The 17,094-nt window shown below is 43.6% G+C and overlaps 1 protein-coding gene across 2 annotated transcripts in view; it reads left to right on the forward strand.

Moving 5' to 3' along the window:
• The window catches only part of wkd (whacked), a 569,688-nt gene that overhangs the window by 11,086 nt on the left and 541,508 nt on the right, over positions 1 to 17,094 (forward strand). For both annotated transcript variants that reach the window (XR_011019063.1, XM_067159072.2), the window contains exon 2: positions 8,364 to 8,522. Coding sequence is in view for 1 of the 2 variants with exons in the window: in XM_067159072.2 (XP_067015173.1) it covers positions 8,377 to 8,522 (146 nt within the window). In the remaining variant the exon portion in view is untranslated. The remainder of the gene's footprint in view (positions 1 to 8,363; positions 8,523 to 17,094) is intronic.

Here is a 17,094-nt window from a genome sequence, read left to right on the forward strand (position 1 = left end):
GTTTTCTCTGCCGCTTCATCAAGCCTTTCTGGGTTGTTACCAAAATCTTCCCATCACTTATTCTGTACCCGAGAAGCAAAAGAGCTTATGTCAATTTTTTTTTAAGAATTTCCTGAAAAAGGCAGATGTCTCACATCTCCTAAAAGCACTCTTGGACTACCGCCTTTATGTCACACTCTAAATTTGCAGGGAATGACAATAGCATAACTGACTGTATTCCATACATGCATTTGATTATACTGAACACAAAACTGGCTGTAGCTTAGAATCACAAAAAGAATGGACATATGCCCTTTTGCTTGTCAGGTAGGCCTACATGTCTGCATCAGTCCTCATGTGGAGCCATTTCTGGTAAGTCTTCTTTTTACATTAACAAACTTCTCTGACTTCTTTCTACCAGGGTGTTTGCTTTTTTCCATCTTTACATACAGCAGCCCAGTATACCACCTTCTCTTTCTATATCCTGAACTTGGTTACTAGTCATATCCTTGCACTTCTGTCTAATTTCCTCGTCTTGGAGATTCTCTATCTTTATTTGTCCCGCACTTTCTCTATCGTAGACCTAGAGTATTATCAAAACATCTCCTGGATAGCCGCACATTCCTAACAGATTTTCTGAATTCAAATTCCGTTATAATATGTTACAGGGGTTGTCGTGGATCAGAGGATGAAGGCATACACAAAAATGTTAATTTTGATGACATTTTCTGAATAATCTTTGCTTTACTCGCAAACAACAATTAGGTTTTAACAGGAGATAAATATTTGAGAAGGTGCAATAAGAAGTAGCAAACAAGCTTAGTACGAAGGTGGCAACACTGCTGTAATGTCCCTGATAGCACACGTTAGTAGAGACAATACGCGAGATATCGAGAGCTCTGTCTAGCGGACTGATTCTCTCATAAGAACACGTGTATTTGTTTATGAAGTTTTTGGCGTTATTTATGCGTTTGCATTAAGTTGACATAAGTAAATAGTAGCGCGTGTCATTCCTTGATATCTCCTGTCAATATCAATGGAAAGATATGTGCTGCGTTTGGCTGCAACGACTATGAAGTGCAGAAGAATTCGCGGTCTTTCTTCCGTTTCCCTCGCGACAAGAAGATGTAAGTAAATTCTGTGTTTGCATGTACTGTATATTCTTCCAGTTACAAAGAGATTTGTATAGTACTTCCTAAACTTCTGACCTGCGCGACCCATATTTTAACGGGCTTCAAATATAATAAGCTTATTTTATTGTATAGTGCAGCAGTTAACTTTCAATACCGATGTGGTGTTGTAGGTGTGATCTGTGGGTTTTGATTTAATTAAGGAAAAGGCATGTGTGCGTGGCTGGTTGTGTTATGATACCCAATTTGGAATGCGGTAATGCGTTGTCAAGCACTGAAGAAAATATGGGTGACTTGAGAAACGTACATATTTTGTTGAAACAATATGATGCAAATTTGCTTTACCCCAATGTAATAGCAAGTATTGCTTATAGGGAAGTTTTGAATGTTTTTGAGGCTAAATTTATAGATTTTCTTTCTGTTAGTAGGCTTCAAGTTAAAAGGAAAATTGTCCAGCTCTTAAATGGAAATTCATTGAATCATGGGTGTAAGGAATGTGGCGATATTTCTATTGACAAGTGTCCTAATGTGATGATACAATGCTTTTAAGAGAGAAAAAAGGACAAATCTAGCCGTGAAAGTTCAGGCGGGTATGCTAAAGCTAAAAAAGTAATGGATAAATGATATATCAAGCCCTTTCACAGCAGTCCATTTGACATCTTGATTATATGTCTAATTTCCGTCTTTAAATAATAACCTGTTAAATAATTCTTCATTCATTTATCTAGAATTGCTCTAGCAACTTTGAAGTTATTTTAGTAACACTTTTTTTTCTAGACGTAATTTATTTATCCATTTCCGTATATACATTTCCATTGATATTTGAATTTAGCGCGAATTTCCAGGTCACGGCACTAGGAGCACACTTGCGAATTGTCTCCCATTTTAACAAGGCTAAACCCGGAAGTGTCGCGTATTGTCTCTACTGTATTTGGTTACACACATACCTTACCTTCCCACATGACGCGCATGTGAACAGAGCCCCGTCTTAGGAAGTGTTTTTGAAACAGGAACAACAGAGTGTGTGCCAGAGGTCGTACAGGTCTTGAGGAGACTTGCAGGGCACGGTGGGTAAAAACCTTCAACGGGGGACGACAAAATGTGGCAGAAATGCGACGGCCAGGTCGTCCTAGTGTCAGTGCCGCGTTACTGGACACTGATCGACGCCATACTTAGCTCGAGACGCCGGATGTGCTTCACCTTCTGAAGGACCGCCTGGACATGACGAGAAAAATTGCATTACAATCGGTTCCGCGTGATTTGACGGAAATGGTTACGATACGACGCTGGATGAGACATGGGACAAGGGCGTCATTGCGGGTCACCACGAAGATGGATAGTTGGTAAGAACCCCAGCAGTCTGAACGTTATGATGATTCTTGCGTACGGCTGTGACGGTGTTATCCTAACGTTCCTCCACAGCAGACCGTCAATGCACAGTATAAGTGTTCATTTTTGGAACACGACAAGCTTTTAGAAAGAAGCGGCGACTCTTTCTGCAGAACCCACTCATCATTTTGCACGACAGCGCAAGCTGTAGCTGGCGGCTGGGAATTGCTGTACCATCCACCATAATTCCCTGGCTTGGATTGAAGCCCTTTTGACTTTGACTTGATTCCTAAGGTGAAGAAACCACTTCGTGGTATTCGCTTCAGAACTGTTATAGATATTCGTCAGGCAGTAGACCGCTCAACACAACAGGCGCACACAATGCTGGTGACTACTCTCATGGACAGTAAAACTTTGTAAAACGATCAGTTGTAATCAAATAGTTGCCTCTGTTAAAGTTCCAGACCTCAAATTCAGCGGGGGGAGAAGCAGCTCCCGGTTTTCCACGCTTTATAAAAGTCCTAGTTTCGTGCAACTAATGAGCTTCTATTGACGTAGGAAAGCTCAGTTTCTATATAAGAGAAAGAAGTTTAGAACTTCCCAAACAATGTTACATGAGGAAAGGATGATTTCAAATACAATATTTCACTGACCAGGCTGATCAAGAACACTGACTCTCGCTGCCCTTTCTCATTAGAGAAGCACTACGCGGAACCTCACATGGGTCAGGAGGAGCAAACGGCCAAGAAATGGAGAAGAGAGGTTAAATGGAAAGGGAGACAGAACCCACTCAAGCACTCCCAAGACAAGACACTATTTAAAAGCTAAAGGGGCAGAAGGCCCGGTGACGCAGTGGATAAGCCGTACTACGGCTGACCAAGAGAAGAAGAAAACATTAACAACCGACAGCAGGATAGTAAGTCAGCCAAAAAGCGACGTAAACAAGGGGGAAAATTGGCCCACACTCGTATATCCTTACAAGGGGATTACACTACGTCCGTAGACAGCCTGAAAATCTATATGTTACAAACTAGCTGGATAAGATAAGATAGCCGCGACACAACACATGCTATGGCCGCACGAGGTAAGTTCAATCGACTACTGCCCCAGCCAGCCCGTCATACCCTAGGAGGACCACCTCAGATCACGATCCACAAGACTGGGACTGGCTGGGCGCTCGTTGGTAGGCTAGTGGCAGCTTAGAAGCCACCCGCACATAGTATAATATCCAAGTCCCTAGGTGGCACTCAAAACCTTGCAGTCAAGAACCAAATAATCAGCTGTATACAAAGTTCGACCAGTCTGCGAAAGACTACTTTGCCATCAGGCAGTAAAGAGAGAGAGGTCGGACTAATGTCACAATAGGCCTATAGTCTATTATGGATCGGGTGTCCTTACCCTCCCGTGTGTAGAAGCGAATAGCCTAATGTAGTGATGGGCAACGCTCTCCTCGAGACTCTCGAGACCGATCCTGTAGTGCAAGCTATGCGATGTAACTACGACTGTAAACTAGATAGTATATCATTGGCAGTTATTGCGTGAAATAACGTTCTCATATGAAAACGTGTGAGCCAATACATTTTGTCAAAAGCGTAGGGAAGCACTGCATATTGAACTATGAGCTCCTTAATACCATTAACGAAAATGAAGACAGAATGCCAGTATCTTAAACTGTTCACGAGTTATTTCAGATGGAGTTCTTAGCTGAATAACCCGTATAATTTGTTAATAACTAACTGTTATTAGCATGTAAACCTACCTGGATGAGTCACTTTCGTCGGCAGGGTAGCTTCTTGTGATTCAGACCGGGCCGGAGGTGTTCTGTGACTATCCCTCTGCATTTATAATATATGTTTTTAAGTGTCGGATCATCCCAGAAGTATTTCTGCCGACGCGTTTTACTTATTTGAATAAAGAACACAGCAGGCTGTGCTATGTGGCATCTCTTCAAAATAACCGACATCCACAACTCACGTTGCTTTTCGGACATCGTCTTCAAGTTGTCGCGTACAGCTACGCTGCACTGTCATATACCGAAGCTCGTAATTATCATCATTAACAAATACATCGCAAATGGGAAATATCCCGGTGGCAATGGTCACTTACAGTAGTGTAATAATAATCAGCATACTTCGTGAACAGGACCATAAGGGATTGGAATAAATTACCTGCAGCAGTCTCTTCCGGTATCAAATCGTTTAAGATGATTAGTGCTAGTGTAAAGTGATAAAAGTAAAAGCTGTAAACGACGAAGAGTGAATTGTGATTTTCTGCTGGATTTAGAATGTTAAATTAGTAGTACTGTACTTCTTGTAATATTTCCTTTCCATGGAACTGCTTGTTGTACTGTTGTTGTTGTTGTATAATTATGCTAACTTTACATATGGCGCGAATACTCCATAACATTGTAAGGAATTATTTCCTTCGTCGTCAAAATATCGGTAAATACAAGCAGTGATCATAATATGATATTGAATGTGGGGTGTGATAACGACGTACACCTACCTGTCGAAAGAACTGGAGCAAACTGAAGCATTTTAGATTACACTTTCCACTCATGCGTGATGGTGGTTGCATATGCAGCAGGCCGCATCTTGCCTCGTCTCGAGTTCGAATAACGCACGCCTTTACTATCTAGGTAGTCGTCATGTTCTGTACTTAGCCTATTCATTCGTGCACTTACCATTGCATACAGTGCCAGAATGCCCATCCTTTATAATTATGTTATACTGCGCCAAAACAGACCTCGCTAGCAATGAGAGAAATGAACGCCCTAGTCGGTTGTTGACACGTATTTACGAAATAGAGAAGGCACGTGGTTGGCTATTCGCATACTCGGCACAAACAACGTTCATGTCCGACACCTGTAGGCCTACGAGACCCTGCTCGCCGCACAATGCGGGGACAACGCTCTCGAGATCTCTCGAAATTTCTCGCGAGAAACAGTGCCTGCGCTATTCTCGAGAAATCTCGAGACCTAGTCTCAGACTAGCCTAATGCTTAAAGAATGTATTTGTCACTACTTATCCCGCACTAGCACAGAAGTCGAGTGATTGCTTCCCATTCCTAACAGCTTTTATATCTTCCGCACATTTACCAATCACCTTGTCAGTTCTATTTTCAGCTCTCATATTGAAATCGCTTATTAGCACTATTCTATCCTTTCTGTTGACCGTTACTCTGATCTCACTCACTACGAGATGTCGCTACTGTTGTTTTGAGTGCCTCCTAGGGACTTGGCCCCAGTGATCCTTAGGTCAACTGCTGCTAAGTTGCCACTACTCCTTAACTTAATTCTCATCTGCACCCTCACATGGCGAATACACTGAGACATCATTCACTGCCTAACAGAAACTGTGTTGCGTGGAATAGTATTCCCGATGAGCAGTCATAATCCACACTTTGCCTTTCTATTTTGAGAAATATTTATTATCTCATCGTTGCTCGTTGCCAGCTGCCTCTCGCTCAGGTACAACACGACGCTACTGAGTATCACTGGACATCCTTTATGAAAGGAAGAAGGAAAATAAATGAAATTCCATGTCGGATAGGAGATGAACTGGAAACTTTGAATTTGACAAAATCACTGGTATTAAAAAAAGCCGCTGGTGAAAAAAAATCAAAAGGCCGCTTATTTTATTGGCGAGATAAATAATTTTGGAAAGAGTAAACGAAAATGGTCCGAGATGGGTATTCGGTATTGCGTGGGGTAGAGGATACGAGCCCCTTCGCGCAGCGCTCACCACTAGGCTTGTCTCTGTTGTGAGCCTATGAGTGGTCAGTGCACGGGTTACGATATAAGATATATATATATATATATATATATATATATATATATATATATTTTGCTTTACGTCGCACCGACACAGATAGGTCTTATGGCGACGATGGGACAGGAAAGCCCTAGGACTGGGAAGGAAGCGACCGTGGCCTTAATTAAGGTACAGCCCCAGCATTTGCCTCATGTGAAAATGGGAAACCACGGAAAACCATCTTCAGGGCTACCGACAGTGGTGTTTGAACCTACTGTCTCCCGAATAGTGGATACTGGCCGCACTTACGCGACTGCAGCTATCGAGCTCGGGGGTATAACATCAGTGTATTAGCCAATAAGTTAGGTACTCTCTTTTGTCAGAAAAGTTCGCTATCGCTGCTGCCTGCTTTCTGCTGAAGAATTTACAAGCAAGGGCCCGAGCTATTTAAGAAGGTGATTAAAGCTGTGGAGGATAGTGGATTCCTTGTGATAGTGACGGATAGTCACAAAACAAACGTCTTCATTAGAGACATTAAGGACAATCTCAGCTATCCAAATGATTATGTCCCAATCAATCAAGAAACAGAAACTCAAGTCCTAGTTTCCAGGTTTGGTTCATGTTGTTCAATAGAGGATGGAGTGTGACATTTGCGTCAGTTTAGAGCTTCGACACCACTTATGGAATTGATTATGTATCAGGACAGAGGACAACTTCGATACCCAAAACATTGTTTTGTGGTTCTGATTAAGCATCTGCAGGATTTTGCTGAAGCTGCTGTACCCTACTGTCAAAAGTCCTTCAAACTTACGAGCATAATGCGAAGACTTGCTCCTTCTCCCCTTCCAGAGTGTGTTTTGTTACAGTGTGACATCAAATAACATCAGCAAACTGTTAGTGATATCCTAACTGATATTGCATTGGCGAGAATACAGAAACTTAGCCAGCCGATGTATCACTCCAAGCCTTCGTTCAGGATAATCTTCAAAGAGGTCAGCTTCGGCTTCATACACGTAATATTACGGATATTAATAGTACTGATGTAATTTACGAGCTTTAGTGAACATATGACTATACTGCATAGCGTTTTCTACGCTGTCTACATAATAATGCGTTTTGAACATTGTGCGTCTATGCCTGCCATCTAGCGGAGAATTTCTGATTCGGCCTATTCGCAAAAAGCTTCGCATAGACCAGGCAGTATAAGGGGATCGAGACGGCGATGCTCCAAACAATATGACTACTGCGCGTTTCCGAATGGAGCAACTCGGGCGGTCGTATCCCTTCCGTCCGCATGCTCATAGCGGTCGATCATAGGTATACGTCAAGGTAGATAGAGTATTCTACGTACCTTGGGTATACGTCTGTTCGATGTCGGGACTCGCAATCGTCTGTAGACGAGTTAGGTACCAGGCGGGGTGTTGTACTCGGTAGAGCAGTTGCCACGCTGCGATCTGTTCAGATCAGCTGTAGCTTGGGGGATTGCTGGTCGGGTGATGACCCCCGACATAGGACCGCACTGCCTGAAGGAGCAGAAGGTCCTCGAAGGTGTCACGGTGACCGAGGCGGGAGGCCCGAAAAAATTAAGGCAATAATTAAGTGAAATATAAGGCGATGTGAGTGCTACGGATGGATCATCTAAGATGATAGTGGAGTATCTGAGAATTGTTAAGAAAATACAATCATGCTCCGGGATGTCGCGGCGCTGTAGTTGGAACATTGGCAGCTACAGTGTTTATTAATGATAACATGTGCTGCTGAATAAACCTTCTCAGTTTATTGTAAGGCCTCCACGGGCTGATGAGAAGAATGGTTTTATAGGCAACACAAACGATTGTTGTTATCGAGACTCATTATCTGTTGTGGAGAAATCGCAAAGTCTTGAAATAAATTCACTTAATAGTGTTTCTCATTCTGAACCATCCTAGTCACGGCATTGACACTCGTCTGGTGGCCGGTCGCTGACTCACAGCGACGTCGCTTAAACACTCGGTAACTCCCGCACAAGTATTAATCTCAGGGATGAAGGCGCCGTGGTCCAATGAACACTGGCTGGCAGCAATTGTGGACAGTAAAATGTTATTCTGTGTAATGCCTTTTTGTTTTCTTTTTATGCCTGAATTTATAAAATGTCCTGTTTTTGCTGACGAATGTTGTTCTGTGTCTCTTGGAGGATGTGATGGAAGATGGCGACATACCAGGACCAGCCACAGGACGATGACGACGACGACACTTGTTCGGAGGCCAGCAGTGCTGTCCACAATGGCTCCGTCATCTCGACCGTTCCCGACCGGCATGGCTTCCTGGGCGGATCTCAGTACACTCCAGAACCGTGAGTATGCTTTTTCTTCTGGTCGAGTTGTATCACACGGAGTTGAAGCCGCTAGTGTCTATAACACTTTGCAAGGTCAAACTTGTGCTAACGTCCGTAGCACTAAGATATCCACTGATCTTGTAGAAACAGTGCTCCACTCACCGAGCTCGTAGAACATTCCTCAGTATTATATTGTTTAAGGCTGTCTGGGAGGAAGAGAACCGTACTAGTCCGCGATGGTAGGTAGCGAATGGGGCAAAGCCACATAATGGACACTTGGTTTTCAGGTAGGCTTTGCTTCTGACCCAAAACTAATAGGGCAATGGACAGTTACTTCAGTACACCGTGTTTCGTCAGAATACCTTCTTAGAGGGATGCGGTGTGTCATCAGGTTCTACTTTCATGTGGTTACTGTATTCTCAAGTTGTGGCATGACCTAGTCCTGTGGAATAACACTGCGTAACGGTTAGCTGCCAGGTTTGTCTGCCAGTGTATTCATAATTCCAAGAGGGCTGGAGTATGGTGGTGGTGGTGATTAGAGGAAGTACAATTACCCTGCCTGTTTATTCTCACAGATTGTGTGCTGTGCTATCAGTCACGAAGGCTGGCATCTGTTCTTCTAGAGCTCAAAGAAGTGCAGTCTGCTTTAACAAACATTCTGGCCTCTTCAGCTTCTAATCTAAAACTTTGCCAACAATTCACCCGTATCCGGTCGCTGTTCCAAATTACACTAGGCTGATGTAACACTCGGCTTCGTCGCACGGACACACCCATATCATATGGTGACGGTGGGGTGGCATTTACCTGCTGTAGAAATGGAAAACCATCTTCAGGCCCAGCCTGCCAAATCGCTCGGTGAAGACACATTCAGGGTTTCCTTATCTTAAAATGTTGAAATAAAGTGTGAAAAATACGATGCTTGATTGAGAAGTTATGACAACGCTTTTTTATTTCCCGAAAATACGTCAACGTTAAAATACATGCATTCAAAAGTACGTCACTTGTTGCCGGGAGACGACGCGCTCTATACAGCGGAGCAGGGTTACTTCATACTTGCATCTTATTCTTAAAGTGAAGTGGCTTTACCAACCACTACTGATCTGCATTTAGGGCAGTCGCCCAGGTGGCAGATTCCCTATTTGTTTTGTTTTCCTAGCGTTTTCTTGAATCATTTCAAAGAAATTGGAAATTTATTGAACATCTCTCTTGCTAAGTTATTGCAATGCCTAACTCCCCTTCCTATAAACGAGTATTAACCCCAATTTGCCTCTTGAATTCCAGCTTTATCTTCATATTGTGATCTTTGCTACGTTTAAAGACATCACTCAAAATGTATTCGGCTACTAATGTCATTCCGCGCCATCTCCCCACTGACAGCTCGGAACATACTGCTTAGTCGAACAGCTCGTCTTCTTTCTCCCAGGTCTTTCCAGTCCAAACCTCGCAACATTTTTGTAATGCTACTTTTTTTGTCACATCGTATGTGAGGCAGCGCACATTGATCAGTCACATGGTATTTTCTGTCCTCGTCATCGATGACGAAGTAGAAGGATGTTAGGCAGGTTGCGCGAGAATAAAACAAAACAATATTATGTTTGTTCAGCAGACTTTCTTGTATCCCTGTCGATTTAGCCTAGTTTGAAAATGTCCTCTGTCGGAGCTTTTTCGAGAGAAAAATAATACTTGCCACTATTTGTGAATCAAGTCTCTTGTATGTTGTCTTTGAAAGAAACCTTTTGAACTTCGGGAACCAGAAATGCATAAAACTAAAGCATCAATATGCCAAGAAATTTTTGCTCACCATTTAATGAGAGTGCTTATCTCATTTTAAAAATAGGTTTTGTTTCAGTGTGCATTGATTTGTAACGAAGCGTACGTCAAAACCCGACTGGACAAGTCGCCATACGTAGGCCCGTGAAAGAATGAACGAACTTTTCTTGAGATCTTCCCTGCACACAGAGCACTCGTATTTTAAAGACACGGTTCTCGCCATGTTAGGAGGGACTAAGAAGGGAGCAGTAGTGACACTGCGATACAGGTGAGCAATTGAATTTCTAAGAGATGTTTCTGGCGCCTTTCTTTATCCAGACTTGTGTAAAGGTGGATGTGAAATGTTTGCGCTTCAGTGGTCCTTAGACGTGGGGAAAGGGCCACACATCATCTTGTCAGTTTAGAGTCGAAAACCAGGAAGTTGTCGCAGTTCGAATGCAGGATATGTAAATAACACTCGCAGTTCTCCGGACGAGGTACAGCGTCCACCATCATCTTTACATTTATCGTATTTGGCAGATTTTATTTACCCGAGGTTTATTTTCAAAACTTGTAATATTGCGCACTTTGGTGTTTTCAGTCACGGATTGTCTGTGACATGGCAGTAGCTGCTAATGGGAAACCTCGTCTACAGGTGAACCAATGAAAATCCACCTTTACGTCGTTCGAAAGTAATGTGCGTGTGAATAGGAGGGCGCGCTGTACTCCAGATCGTAGGGATGAAGCGGGCTCTTTTGTTTTATAAACAGAGACACCGTATTTCATTTCTTGATAATCGTTTTTTAGAGTGACTTGTAGTAGTGACATGTCGTGAAGGAGGCAGCACGCGCATCAAAATGTACTTCACATATCGTTTGTTTTTCCGGGGAAGCACATTCATGAGTCCATTGTAGGATTTCCTGTTCCACGAGCTTGTACAGTGATGTGCACCAGATGAAAAACGACTACCATTCTCCTCTAATTCTGATTAAAAAAAAGATACATTGTCGATAGTGATCGGGATGAGGAACTATCTACAGTCTGCAGTGATAAGAATGGAGGACTATAAAAGAGAGTCAATGTTTATATAGAACAGGCGGGGTGGAGTAACAGAAGTGATGAGCAAAATGAAACTCGTAAGACCATGAGTGTGAGTGACAGGAGCAACAGTGCTGGCGTGCCTGCCTCTTACCCCAACACTCCGGGTTCGAGGTCCACTCAGCCTACGTGATTACAATTGAGGAGCTATATGCCGGTGAGATAGCGGCCCCGGTCTACAGAGCCAAGAGCATGCGTCGTGGTAACCACACGACACCTCGTAATCTGCAGGCCATCTGGCTGAACAGCGGTCCCCTTCAAGGGCTGTAATGCCATGGCGTTTTGGTAAAACCTCGAGTAAAGTCCGCAATGCAAGACGTAGTGACAAAATGGTGTGAAGCGGGATAAGAACGGAGTTGGAACATTGCTCGAGGGAAGGACCAAGTCTCAACATCGCCCATCGGCTATTAGGGAATATCGTTACTTGGCTAGTAAAATGACTGACGATGGCGCAAGTAAGGAAGAATGAGCGTGGCGGTGTGTGGCCACAAAGGAACAGAGTGAGATAGAATGAAGAGAAACCGAACCGAATTAGCCAAATTTGACTAGAACGAGGGGACACCCAGGTGTTGTTCACTTGTTTTTTGAGGGAAGTTTAGGTGGTAAGAACGGTAGCGGTAGACCAAGGTATGAATTTGACAAGCATATGTATAATGAAGTAGTTACGTAGCCCATGATAGGGTGGCATGGAGAGCTGCATCAAAACACTATGGCCCATCGAGAAACACATCGACAGATACTAATAACGGTCTGGTCACACGTATTTCCCAGGTTGTGCCACACACACACACGGTGCCGTTATCGACACGCGCTGCGCGAGGTCGATCTACCGTTGTCTGAGTGAGCCACACTTCGCTAACAATAAGTTACTGATAGACAATTGTACGGTTTCGAGTTGAAGCAAAAAAACCAAACTGCATGGCGTAGCAGCCCGAACGCCGGTCGTGTGGTCAGCCATCTCAGCTGTTGTATTGTAATCACGTAGGCTGAATAGACCTCGAACCAGCTCTCGGAAGCCTGACCTGGCCGAGAATCAAAGCACGCGGCTTGGAATTGAAACTGCTCTTTCCACGTAAATAGGGTTACGAGGTTGCTGAAGTGACTAATTCTCGTGAAGTAGCTCTTTTTCCGTCAAACAGTGCTCATGAAAATGGATACAGTTCTCACCGAGAAGTTTGACTCTTACCTATTTCGCGGTGCTGCCTTGTTTCCACTGTCAACTGCTGAACTGGCATACGTTGAGAAACTCAGAAGAAAGTGACAGTGCCCTCTTTTCTCCCCAGGAAATTCATCAAATAAACGTGATTCCTTGCAGTCATTATTCAAACCTCTCATATTGTCAGTGACGTGACTCCTACTCCTGCCTTAATTCTGTTGGTTACGTAAGAATACGAAACAGTACTGAAAATGTTGAAAGAAGAATACGTCTGGCATTCAATCAGTGATCTGCTGTCGCCCAGGTGGTAGATTCCCTATCCGTTCTTTGCCTAGCTTTTTCTTACATATTTATCGAACATTTCCCTTTATAATCGCTTACTCCTCGTCCTACAAATCCGTCTTCATCTCCGTACTAGGTAGAGTACACGTTGTGAGCAAGAGCTCTTAACGGTACCAAACGTCTTTTCTCATATGAAGATTGGGTTAGAGTGGTAGACGCTCACTCTCCACATGCCTTTTTACATCTTCAGAAATATTGTCTTGGAGGTTTTTCCACCTGAAATGAACACAGATCATTACAATCACGCCAGTACGAATGGCGCGATTAAAAGCAATGCTTTCATATAAAATGCTCGATCAAATGAAAAACCACACATTTTCTCACCTTTAACGAACAGTACTACGCTTCCGATCTAACAGTCCAAAGTTCCAGAGCTGGAATGATCAGGCCACAGACAGCCGTGATCCGTGAACACTCTTCATCTTTTTTTTTTTTTGACGGGAGAGGTTCAAATAGTGCAGAGTCCCAGGGCAAAAACTGTGCCCTTGTACTAATCTATTTCCCAGGACTACCCGATGAGTCGGAAAATCTCAATTCACTACACTGGCGACGGAAAAATCTGACTTGGAGGCAAATTTTTCCCCAAGTCAGAGAAGAAACCGCCTCTTCATTCCTAATTTGCTATAAAATGAATGTAGAATATAATAATAAAACTGAAGAGGAAGAGGCTTTTCTTAAGAAAGGGCTCTTTTCAAGATTCAGTTTTGAGTTATTTAGTGAATTGTCGGCTTTTTTCGTTGTTTGTGACAGTACAACCCGACCCTGCTCTCTAGGGGTAGTGTGGTGGGCCCGATCAAATCAGGATCCGACTGTTGGTTCCAGTTCCGCTCAGCCCACGTAACTATAATTGAGAAGCTACCTGACGGAGATAGCGGGCTCGGTCTAGAAAGCCGAGATAATTCATCACACTGACCAGGCGTGTCAGGGACTTTGTTTTATATTCACGTGAGCACGTCTTACGTATAGAATAATAATAATAATCGCGTGGCCTCAGCTACCGTGTACAGACATTTCAATTTGACGCCATCTGGCTGTCTGCTCGTCAATTTCGACGTTCCGTTTTACTCTAGGCCCACTAGATGGCAGACCAAGTAAACCGAAACTCTCTTGGGCGTCTATGGCTGAGATTTAATTAATTTTGTCGGGTGAACGCCAAATGTGCCACCAGAGATCTTTTACATGCCGACATCGTACGACATGGAGTGTCGAATGGACTTTTTTCCGCCCTTCAAAAATCCGACTACCTCTGCCAGGTTCGAACCCGCTATTTTGGGATACGGAGGCCGACACTCTAGCACTGATCCACAGAGGCAGCTTTACGTACAGAAAACTGACCTCACGTGTTGTTTCGCAGCTACTGTCCTCACTCATTCCGTCTCCTCGTGCGCGGGAGATGTTCGTCTGAGTACCGTTTGCTCGCCGTTGTTACCTGACGTGTTGGCTGAATGGACATACGCTCCACAAAAGTGCTAAACTTCAATCGTGAACCTAAAAGTGGACGACGAGGCCTGTGTCTCTCTTCCTGTTGTACACACATCTCTGAAATAGACGTCATCAAGCCAAACATGATGGTGGAAGATTGATGGAGATATCTCCATCTGCACCCAGCAAAGTGATGACACCCGCGCCGCCATGCTGTGGCACGCATTACGATTGTGTTTCATTTGTCGGGATATAAGTTGCGGCAGCAGAATGCACATTACCTTGGTGACCCTGCGGTTGTGTCGTATATAACAACGAGCGTTACCTTCACGACTGCCGTGATGGGGTTCGTGAATTACAGTAAAAATGTAGCAGATGTAAAATATTATAAATTACATGTTGTATCATTTTTGTTGTGGACAGCAAATATTTGGAAGTTGGTGAGGAATGTAGGAGTGTAATCACATTATACAGCTGAGCGGCGACTCACACTCACTCTCCACCATTTACCAAATGGAAGCGAATGTACTCACTGTAAGCTTCATGTTTGTGTGGCTGCTTGAGTAGCCAAGAGGAAGAGCCTCAGATTATTATTACTAGAAGAATCTCTTTCTCAGGGCTGCTCGGTCAGCCTCACAGTAGTGACATCTTAAAATTGTTCTGCTTCACTGTTACTTCTCCATTACTGAAGGTCCTGTGCGAACAGCAGCATTGGAGATTGAGCGCCGCACAGTATTTCCATCTCTTGTGTGAGATGCCAAGCGAATGAACCATCGACCTGGCCGGGACGTTCTCACTCGGCGCTCACCCTTCAGCCACAATTCGCCCTAAGATACCCCCCACTTGTAAATTTCGAATAACTGTATGGAAAATATAACTCTATTAGACAAAGAGATCGATGGCCGATGATGATTCAGTATGTTTTATTTTAGTTGCAGACCAACTCTCTCGTGATTTTAACCGGGGGGTGGGGGGGTGGGGGGGTATGAACAGGAGTGTTGGAAGCAGAGCGCACTTGTGTAAAATAGGTTCGTGCCTAGTTGGTAAACACTCACCTTATTATAACAGAGAAATAAAGAAGGAGGTGCAGATTATTGTTTCAGGAGGAGGCAAACATCCTCTGTACAACACTAATCAGAGCAAAAACGGAAGGTATCGGTCTAAAGGTAGACAAGGGCCACAAAGGGCGAGAAAATGAAAGACTTCCTAGGCCTCCATACGTAACACCGTCGGGGTCGAAAAAGGAGAAAGATTTAACCAAGGATAGTTGGATAGAATAGATGAAAATGAGGACCCCAGTACAAGAAAGTGAGCGCAATGCCAGGACTCACATAAGGGCCCTGTGGTCGCCAACGCACGCTCCACAGTTCAGAGCCCCTGGGGCAAAATAGAGTTAGAAATGGCTGTGGAAGGAGAAATTGAAGCAACTTACTAGGAAATTGAATCTAGCAAAGAAGTCAGCTAAGGATAACATGATGGCAAGCATAATTGGTGTTTTTAGTGAAAAATGGAAGAGTATGTATAGGTACTTTAAGGCAGAAACAGGTTCCAAGAAGGACATTCCAGGAATAATTAATGAAGAAGGGGAGTGTGTATGTGAAGATCTTCAAAAGGCAGAAGTATTCAGTCAGCAGTATGTAAAGATTGTTGGTTACAAGGATAATGTCGAGATAGAGAAGGAGACTAAGGCTAAAGAAGTATTAAGATTTACATATGATAACAATGACATTTACAATAAGATACAAAAGTTGAAAACTTGAAAAGCAGCTGGAATTGATAAGATTTCTGGGGATATACTAAAGACAATGGGTTGGGATATAGTACCATATCTGAAGTACTTATTTGATTATTGTTTGGTCGGAGGAGCTATACCAGATGAATGGAGAGTTGCTATAGTAGCCCCTGTGTATAAAGGAAAAGGTGATAGACATAAAGCTGAAAATTACAGGTCAGTCAGTTTGACATGCATTGCATGTAAGCTTTGGGAAGACATTCTTTCTGATTATATAAGACATGTTTGTGAAATTAATAACTGGTTTGGTAGAAGGCAGTTTGGGTTTAGAAAAGGTTATTCCACTGAAGCTCAACTTGTAGGATTCCAGCAAGATATAGCAGATATCCTGGATTCTGGAGGTCAAATGGACTGTATCGCGATTGACCTGTCTAAGGCATTTGATAGGGTGGATCATGGGAGACTATTGGCCAAAATGAGTGCAGTTGGACTAGACAAAAGAGTGACTGAATGTGTTGCTATATTTCTAGGAAATAGATCTCAGAGAGTTAGAGTAGGTGAAGCTTTATCTGACCCTGTATTAATTAAGAGGGGAATTTCTCAAGGCAGTATTATCGGACCTTTATGTTTTCTTATATACACTGACTGACAGAGCAAATGCAACACCAAGAAGGAGTGGTTCGAAAGGGATGAAAGTTGGGGAAAAAACAGAGACGGCACGGACGAATAATTGATGTTTATTTCAAACCGATATGCAGGTTACACAATGCGCACGGCGAGCGGCGATGCACGCAGAAACACGTCGAGGTACAGAGTCAATAAGAGTGTGGATGGTGTCCTGAGGGATGGTTCTCCATTCTCTGTCAACCATTTGCCACAGTTGGTCGTCCGTACGAGGCTGGGGCAGAGTTTGCAAACGGCGTCCAATGAGATCCCACACGTGTTCGATTGGTGAGAGATCCGGAGAGTACGCTGGCGACGGAAGCATCTGTACACCTCGTAGAGCCTGTTGGGAGATGCGAGCAGTGTGTGGGCGGGCATTGTCCTGCTGAAACAAAGCATTGGGCAGCCCCTGAAGGTACGGGAGTGCC

The sequence above is a fragment of the Anabrus simplex genome, chromosome X (genome assembly GCF_040414725.1).
Source record: "Anabrus simplex isolate iqAnaSimp1 chromosome X, ASM4041472v1, whole genome shotgun sequence".
Lineage (NCBI taxonomy): Eukaryota > Metazoa > Arthropoda > Insecta > Orthoptera > Tettigoniidae > Anabrus > Anabrus simplex.